This window comes from Populus alba, chromosome 19, assembly GCF_005239225.2.
Source record: "Populus alba chromosome 19, ASM523922v2, whole genome shotgun sequence".
Taxonomy (NCBI): domain Eukaryota; kingdom Viridiplantae; phylum Streptophyta; class Magnoliopsida; order Malpighiales; family Salicaceae; genus Populus; species Populus alba.
In genome coordinates this window covers 5,423,328-5,432,978 of record NC_133302.1, presented here as the reverse complement: position 1 = coordinate 5,432,978, position 9,651 = coordinate 5,423,328, and the positions used below count along the sequence as shown (strand labels likewise).

The following is a 9,651-nucleotide window of genomic DNA, read 5'->3' as shown; positions in this document are numbered from 1 at the left end:
AAAAAACAAAATTGATTTTTTTTTTCATTATAAAGAAGAGGCTAGAATATGAGAATTTTTAAAGGAAACATGATAAATTAAAGGTCGATTCTTGACAATTAATTATATGTGGGAAAATGGTAAAAAAAGGGGTGCTGAGAAAAATCTAAATCAATAGCCATCCTTGCATCTCAATCACGCAAACTTTCTTGCAGTTGCAATTTCTGAACATTAACAGCTGCAATTTCTGAACATCAACAGCCACTGAAAAAAATGTTGCCGCCTTAAGACAATTGTTACATGTATAATCCGAAGGACAAAGAGTACACGTTATTGTTAAAAGATACCTTAAATTTGTTCTCCAAGTTTATATTTAAGGTATAAATAAAACTCCACTAAATTATATATTATTTTCTTATGAACACATTAATCTAGATTTCCATATACTATTAAAGATATCTTTGACGGTAAATATAGAGGTTACTCTCGAAGATTTCTCTCTTTTATGTATAATTATGACTTAGTTTGTGAAGTTGATTTACGAAATTTTTCAAAACTTGAGGTTTAATTCTAATTTGAATAGAAAAATTATTAATTGGTGAATTGATTTGTGATATTGATCTATTAAAATTATATTTAATGTGTGTCATGAAGCGAGTTTTTTTTTAATTGAAAATATATTTAAAATTATTTTATAATTTAATAATTTTTAAATAAAAATATTTTAAAAATTAATCGTTAATGAAATAAGTTAAGTATATTAATTATTGTATTATTATTTTTTTAAATCGTTTAAACTGTAATAAATTTAGGCCGCCATTATGGAAAGTTAGTTAGGCCCACCAAACATGGGAAGGAAGTCACTTCACTTCTCCTTAACAGTTAAAACTTCTTTCTTTCTGTCCATGTCATCCACAGGTTTTTCCATTTTTTGTCTTGTGCCTAGACCTCTGTTTCTGGGAAGCACACTCTTAGCACAAGTCCTTCTCACAAAAACCCTATAAAAGCAAAGCACCAACACACAACAAAAACATAACCAACTGCTTTTTCTCTCTTTTTGATCCATATTTCCGCCTAGAATCAAAGAAAATGAGCAACTTTAGGGAACAGTATTTTGACCAGCAAGAACAACCAAAAAGGGGCAAAAAATCCACTAAGAACAAGAGAGAACCAATCAAGATTAAATATATTTCAAGCCCAACAATGGTTAAAGCAAGCGATGCCACTGAGTTTAGGGCAATCGTTCAAGAATTAACAGGCAAAGATTCCAAAGTTGAAGATCCCTGTGATGCCAATGAAGAAACCAGTCACCAAGTTCCTCGCCATGGAACCCCACGGTTTGATGTGGAAAGTGTGGATGGTGCTTTTCGCAACAACACACCTCCATTTTTACAGACAGAAGATGGTTTCGTTTGGGGAGATGTTTCTGAGAGGGCTTTCGAACTTCAATACCCTTGTGTTTTTGTATGATCAGGAGCTCATGTTTTACTTGCTCATGTATGCTTGTTTTTTTTTTTTTTTTTTTTTGCTAAATCTGATATCTAGCTAGCCCCGGAAGCTTGAATTATATAAATAAAATCCAAGTTTTTAACTAGCAAAGTGCTGTCTCTTTTTAAACTTATTCGAGTGAATACATATATGAGCATGAATATAGCGAAGTTGAGTTTCTAGTCGTTAAACTCAACCCGAGATGTGATTTAAAGTTCATATTATTGAGTCTTCCAAGTCGATCTCAAATCACACGAGTTTGGCCACATCAACATCCAAAATAGTTCAAAATAAAAATCGAGTTATGCTTTAGGTTAGTGAGCTATCAGATCAGGTCAACTATTCAACCAAGCTGAGTTTAATAACCATGATTTAATCTTAAAGCAGAAAGACACATTAAGCCAGACATAAATTTGGATAAAAAACAAGCTTTACTGCTTCAGCAAAAGTGGAAATGCCAAGGTTCAGACAAGAGAGAGCTCCAATCAACTGCACTTCTGCAATTTTTGTAAGTGAAGCATTACATTCAATAAAACCTACTGATCAAAGTGGAGTTCTTCAAAGCTTCAGATTTCGAAACTTCACTTCTATCTCCAAATTAAAACTACAGCAGTCACTTTGTGTTCATATAAGCTGGAGCTATCAAAGATTCAGATTATGATTCCGACAAATGTTACTAGTGAAGTACAAGTGACGCCTCTTAATTTCTAAGGCTAGCAATTGCATGGTTCATAGAAGATGGTTAGACCACATTGAAGAAGATTGAAACTAAACCCATATTTGAAGACACCAACAAAATGCAAGGGAGCAGGACTAACGCACACCAAAACATAGCCTAGAAATATACAGTGATACACTAGCACAAGATTCATCGTAAGTGTCTTAGCGACTTCAAAACATGCCAGAGAAAGGTTTGTGGCAAGTCTTCAACATGTTTTTGCAACATACAAGTTTTCCAGGCAACAAGTCCTCTCTGCTTTTCTATTTCTAGATCAACTTCCTGACTAAACTTTGCTAAAGTTTGTGTGTTAACAAACCAGTAGGTTCACCATTTCTAACCTCTCAGTTCCCATCATCAGCAGATTTCAAGTAAAGGGTTTCACCTCCATCACCACCCTGGCCTCCAGAGCTTCCTCCTCGCCCTTCACTAGACCCTGCACTCCGAATATCTTGCTTGCTCCCACCTGCGATTCCTCTACTGGAGGCATCCATGCCGAAATCAGGAAATCGTCCGGCACCAAGAGCTCCACTGCCTCCTGCGGTGTTAGCCTCGCTTTGCATCATATGAAGTCCCGCGCTTCCACCGGAGCTCATGCCCAGCTGGCTGTGTAAGGCTTGCTGTTGTTGAAGCGCTGAGAATGGTTGTTGAGCATACTGCAGCATAGACGAGCGGGCAGCCATAAGGGCTTGTGGTGTCATCTGTTGAGCTTGTTGATGCTGCATGTAATGTGCTCCTGGCTGCATAATGCCACCGGAAGGGAACTGCATGGAATTTACAGATAAAAGATCAAATCCAAACTGAAATACATTAAAATGCTTTTCCAAAGCCTGCACTTTCACATACTTTACAATCTTAATAGCCCCTTTACCTGGGCATGCATGGTAGGTGGTTGGGGCTGACAATCAGCAATTGCAGCCAAGTACATGAGATTTTGTTGCAGTCTTGCCTGGTTCCTACAACACAAAATTGCTCGATGTTTAGCAATTTAAATATAAACAGTTTCCAACCACATCTGGGTTATCTTAGAGCAGTGCAGGCGCTGTTCACTTTGCTGTATGTTTGCATGTATTTAGGCCATCAATTAATCCTTTTCAACAATCACTTACAGATAAACAGATTCAATTACAACTCAAACCATCATGCATAGACATCACCTATATACTACAGCTCTAACTTTTAGACTTCCTTCTGTGATCTAAATTGTCTACATATCAACAGTATCATTTCCCCAACAAGAATTCAAGATCATCACTTCAGCTTGCCATGCTTTGGCATATCATTTTGGGACCAAAGAGGTACAAATTCAAGAATTGAAGATGACCAAGACAGTATGCTATATATTTAAGAGTCTCCATTCAGGAGGAAATGAGAAGATGGTGGGTGTTTTGGTAAGAAAAATAAAGAGTAAAATATAAGCAAGAGGCATTCAGATGACCACGAGCAGTTTTCGCAATCACTTGAATTCTGATCAATTGATCAGTGTAAACCTAGAGATGAAGAGGGCAATCTTTTGGCATTAGTCAGCATCGACAAATGGACTTGTCAAATAAATTTAAGACAGCAACATGCCAAAGGTTTAAAAATGATCATCACTGACATGCAGTTATGATTTAACAAGCAGCCAAAAGAAGAAGATCTGAAGGACCACTTAACCATGGATCATAATCCATGATCAACGCCTCGTTTTACCAGATTCCCTTCAATCAAAGACTATCCAGCTGTATTTTACTGATGCATAAACTGCAGACTGTAAGCAGCAGCAGGGTTGTCTCCTTGTACCAGAGAGAAGACAAATTTAAGAGTTTAATTGAGAGGCAAGTGCTTACTCTGCACACTCACTGAGTTTCCCTGAATTCTGGCTCTCAACGATCTTCAAAATCAATGACTTGTTTTCGTCCAGATACTGCATTAATAAACAATGAAGGCATGAATGAACATTAGTTAAACAATAATTAGAAAGCAATGAATAGCGAAAAAATAAGTACACAAAGAATCTCCCTTCCTTTCCTTTCAATGCACTGTGCCTGGCAAATCAGCTTATTCCCCAGTTGATCATCAAAGGAGCCAACAAAATATGGCAAGCGAACATGCTTAAAGAAATATAACCTACTTCCTAAGCAATTCAATATTTTTTTTCTTGTCTATCCTTCACTGTTTCTGGCACATAAAAGGAGTGTCGAAGAACTAACAAAGACTAAGGACATTGTTTACGATGCATGTCAACGCTTTTCCATCTACCATAAGTGATAAAACACAAGGTTAGCATCATTATCCAGCACAACTTAATTTCCTCTGCATGTCCCCATTACCATCCCTTAGTCACACATTTTAGTTGATCTTATCACCAAGCATCACAGTAGCTCTCCATAATCATACCAGAAAAGAAACATCCATTCTTGTTTCCCATCATATTTATAAAGCATCACTGAAGTACTAATTAATGGTTATGAGCATTTAATTTAAACATAATACAGATAAAGTAAGTACGCTATTCAGCGAATTCCTAGTAGAAAAGAAATTTGAATTGGGAACATACGATACAGATGTGCTAGACTATAAAGAATAAGGTTATCATATGCATAAAGAACACAAGTATCCACTTCAAATTTAGCCATTTTGTGAAACAGAGTCAATAATAGAAGGAAGCTTTTAAGTTTCAATAATCCACAATATTAGCAATAAAGTACTGGCTCAATCTTTAAACTCCACTGCACGTTCTAATCGTCCACTTTACAAGTAGATGAGCCAATATCATGAACGAAATTAGTTGCTTTTTCTGAAATACAGCAATGCTTGTAGAGATTTGGATTGTGTCACCACTCAAATTTGACAAAATACACACAAAAAACATAAGTTCACACTCTTGCTAGTCCAATCAGCCATTTTTTAACCGCCATAAAAGGAACTTGGAAAACTTACTACATTGTTTTCCATGCATTTCTCACTTCTAATACAGACATCAGTGAGCTAATTGCATCAACTGATAAGTATAATCCCAGATACATCTAATCCAGACCAGAATCATGCAACTACAAGCACTTCTAGCTTAAACAGCATAAGCACTTTTACTGGCCTTAATGTAATGGATATTACTACATCTGAAACTTTCTCTGTCAGCATGGTAAACATAATGGACTGAGTCAATACCATTTGAAACCACCAGTACAGTAATTGGTTGAAGTAGATATCACATATGGCTTTTGACATCCCTTCAACAAATAGACCAAAAAACAATAATTGTGTTAATTTCCCTTGTTCTTTTGCTAGCCGGTTGTTGAGGGTCCCATACTAGCTTAGTGCTTTAGTATTCACCCCAGAAGCCATTAATTCATCAACAAATACAAAACAAACACCTAGAGTAGATTACCCTTAATGTGTTTCAAAACATACAGAAGGAGAATGCCATGCTATGCTCAGAATAGATCTTTATGACAGAAATGCAAAGCATATCACGGAAATGTCTCAGTATGTTTTGAAAACATCAAGAGAGGACCACTAAAGAAAGAACCATCTCAAAACAGGACCACATCAGCAATAATGCCAACATATCCAAACAAATGACAATTTATATCAAGAAAGGTCCCTTACGTGCAGGCCATTATCCTATTCAACAACCAGCATTCATATAGCTTGATCCTACAATCAGAAACAAAATATGTTGAATAAAACCCATCACGGTGCCTAACGTTTGCATTTTCCCTAGGAAATGCTTAACATACCTATGATAAAGGGTATGTACAGCAATTCATGAAACGAATAAAGATGCTACAGGACTCAAGCCAGCAGCCAAAACAAGGTTATTTAAGTGAAAAAATGGGTGCACCAAGAGGCCAACTTTAGCAAAAAATTACAGAATTCCTATACATACATACTCATAGTTTATATAACCCTTTACTTGCAATCAATTGTAGAATCTGCAAAACAGGCCCTATACAATGGATCATCTTAATGGGGTGGGTACTATTTTTACCATTGTTAGTCTTGTTCATTATGATCTCCTTATAGTGCTTGATTTTGATCAAACAAGAAACCTTTCCATTTTAAATCATCATTTCAAGAACAAAATCCTGCCTCGATGAACATCAACATCAAAAGGAAAAGCTAAGAAAATTGAGTCCTGACATTCTGCCTTAGAAAGTTAATGCAGCAAACATAACAGATGCACTTGAACTCCCAGCTGTAAAATCAATTGGTAAAATATTTGTTTTTGTTACAAAAACTCCTTTTTGTTATTATCACTTTCCATTCTTTGGTTAAATGGACAGGAAAGCACCAACTCTTTGCCATATGGTAGCTGGTAAAGGCACCAATCATCTTTAGTCTATCCAATTAATAACCAAGCGAGGAAGGACATTAGATTTTAAACTAACAATAAGATCAATCAATATTATATATCCAACATCGAATAAACCATAAACACTAGTTACATAACAAGCATGAAACAGTAACAAAAATCAGCGACATGATGCTATTTATGTCATGTATAAGCTGCTGACCTCCAGCCTCCAACTCCACTAGAAAAATACTGAATAGTCTACAGATTCAAACTTTAGTTCTTATAGAGAGAGTTACCACCAAAAAAGAAGAATACATACATATGATCAGGACATAAATGATGAGCCCTAAGTGATGAGCAAAGCTAAAAGCATATATATGACATAAAGAAACAACAAAGGAATAAAAACCCACTTGCAAAAACAGATGAACACATAAAAAAAGAACAACCTTGTAAACCAATACACATCAAATCTTACAAGTAAAGTGCACAAAGGAGTTGTCAATGAAAAGGAAACATAAACAAACAACAAAACTAACCAAAGAGATAGTGAAAAAAAAGAAGATATATATATATATATAGTCAATAACAGTTGGACTTTAGGAGCACACAAGAAACTCCAAAAAAGAAAAAGAAGTAAGAAAACAAAAGCTGAAGCACTGGAAACTGGGAAAAAAGAGATAGTAAAGCAGGTGGAAAGAAGCTGTGAGAAGAGAGGAGAGGAGAGGTGAGGAGAGAAACCTGTTGAATATGATCAGTAGTGACGTTGCTGGGGTAATAGGCTGCCATCATGGGCTGCATCTGCATCAGGTGCTGTTGCATTTCTTTAGTATTTATAACCAAAGACACACACACACACACAGCTATACTCACAAAAACACAAAAAAAAAAAAAAAGGGTCCCTTTCTCTTTCTCTGTGTCCTCCTCTGGGCTGAGAACAACAGCAAGTACGCGAAAGAGATGCCTTTGCCCTTTGTTTCTCTCTCTTTCTAAACAGACATAAGTAAGAGAGAGAGAGCTGTATGTATCTACCTAAGATTGATAGATAGATATCATTACAGAGAGAGGGAGAGAGAGACAAGAAGTGTCTTTGTCTTGGTTTCCTGGTAAAAAAAGAGTAACTTTTCTTTACTTTTTCCTTCTTTATAATTGAGAGGTCACGTGATACAGGAGAAGAGAGAGAGAGAGGTATTCTGTCCTGCCTGCCCTCTGTGTATGCGTATTTGGGTGCAGGATAGGGGAGTATTTTGGTAAGTCGTCATATTTAAAAAAAAAAAATATATGTAAATTAATAAAGACGGTAAAATAATTAGAAATTTAGCACTATTTAAATATGTGTTGGATGATATAAGTGATAAACGAGTTGCCAATACCAATATAAGACTCCATTGCCACATAATTTATTTGCAGATATATTATTTGTGACTAACTGACTACTCACTTCTTTGACATAGGTATCCAAGAATAACCTATTCTATCATGAACTCCCTGTAAAAAAAATATCGATTTATATAATTATAAATCATCAGTTTTTTATCATTAAAACATAATTTATATAAACAGCACATAATACATTAAATCACAAATAACAATTGCACACTAACTTTTAAAACAACATAACATTTTATTATACATTAAACTAATTATACATCTATCCATAATTATCATAATATATAATAATATAGAATTATATCTAATAATTTTCTAATCATGTTCAACTTAAGGTCGAGTTTGTAATATTCATATAGGTTTGAGGAGGATCAATATCATCACAACTTGTGGATGGACCTAGATCGCTTGTAGATAAATCTAGTACACTCATGGACATGCCTAGAATGCTCGTGGACGGGCCAGTATTCCCAACACTCTCACAATAAGCAATTTCATCTTCTATTAATGCTACTTCAAAACACTCAACCTCCCCAGTCTCTTGAAGTCCGCCATGACATATATTAAGCGTGGTGTTAGCCACAATACATCTCATCTCATTAATATCTTTATGGATAGTCATTGTTGCTTTCCGTGTCAAGTAATTAATCCATATACATACATTAGAAATTAATTAGTAGTCATCATCCACAATAAAATTATTCTAGTATTTAATAAACGTAAAACAACATTGCATACCAATTGCTTTTATCTTGGATGTCGAGGGCATAGTGCTTCGGGCTGCAAGGGCATCTCGGGAAACGCGACTAGGTTGGTGTAATGAAATAGCACATAATAGACATATATCATGTCATGTAGGTATTTATATCAATCGTAGGTTGCCTCTCCTAAAAAACACGATTCTCCTAACATCTCAAAGATCAAGGTAAGATGCATGAATTACTAACCAATTATCCTCGCACTTATTCTAGCGACTAATACTATACAACTTCTTTTCGGCATCAACATAATTTGGTATTTTCTAAGATAGTCCAAATTATCATATTATCCGATCTGGACAATGCATCTCAACAATATCGAAAACAGTGTAGAGGGACTTGTGCTAACCAAAAGACAGATTCCTCACGACATATAAGCAAAGCTAAAAGTATCAAGCCTTCTATAAATGATATCCATATAACCTATCAGAACATATAAAACAATTATCTTAAATAATCAATTGAAACTAAATAATTAACTTTAAAATAACAAAAATAATAAATACATTTGTAATATATACCTGATGGGGTTGTTTATGGTGGTGGACAGAGAGAGAGAGAGAGATCTTGGCCGGTGTTGAGAAGGGAAGAGCGGGGGAGAGAGAGAGAGATGAGGAGGAGGAAATGAGAGAAAGAAAGAAGATGTCCGGTCTTTAATTCGAAACAAGTCACAAGTAGCATTTGTAACTCGTTTATGTGTGTTAGTTTCCCAAATAATTTTTCAAGTGCGTTACTTTCCAAATTCTTTTTTATTGTGTTAAAAAACAAGAAAAACTCTAGAAAAGAGACACAAGAACAAGTACATAGCCAAAGAAAGGGAATAGAAGAGAACAAGCGATTTATTTCTAGGTGGTGAAGAGAGAATGAGTATGGTTTTTTTATATCCTTTTCATTTCTTTATGGCCACCATAGTTGTTGAATTTATGGGTTAACTTAGAAAAATTAGGAATTGAAGTTTAGGTTTTTAGATTTTATTTAATATTATAGTAATGATTGTTTTTCAAAGTGTTTTTCATGTGAAAATATATTAAAATAATGGT

The 9,651-nt window shown here is 35.2% G+C and overlaps 1 protein-coding gene across 1 annotated transcript; it reads right to left on the bottom strand.

Annotated features, from left to right (window-relative positions):
* Positions 1-2,281: 2,281 nt before the first annotated feature.
* LOC118038269 (GRF1-interacting factor 1) lies at positions 2,282-7,497 on the bottom strand. Its single transcript, XM_035044581.2, has 4 exons — positions 7,206-7,497; positions 4,015-4,091; positions 3,057-3,141; positions 2,282-2,949 (listed from the first exon to the last, which is right to left on the bottom strand). Exons 1-4 carry the CDS (start codon positions 7,284-7,286, stop codon positions 2,530-2,532), a joined length of 663 nt encoding a protein of 220 aa, XP_034900472.1. The 5' UTR covers positions 7,287-7,497; the 3' UTR covers positions 2,282-2,529.
* Between the last annotated feature and the right edge of the window lie 2,154 nt (positions 7,498-9,651).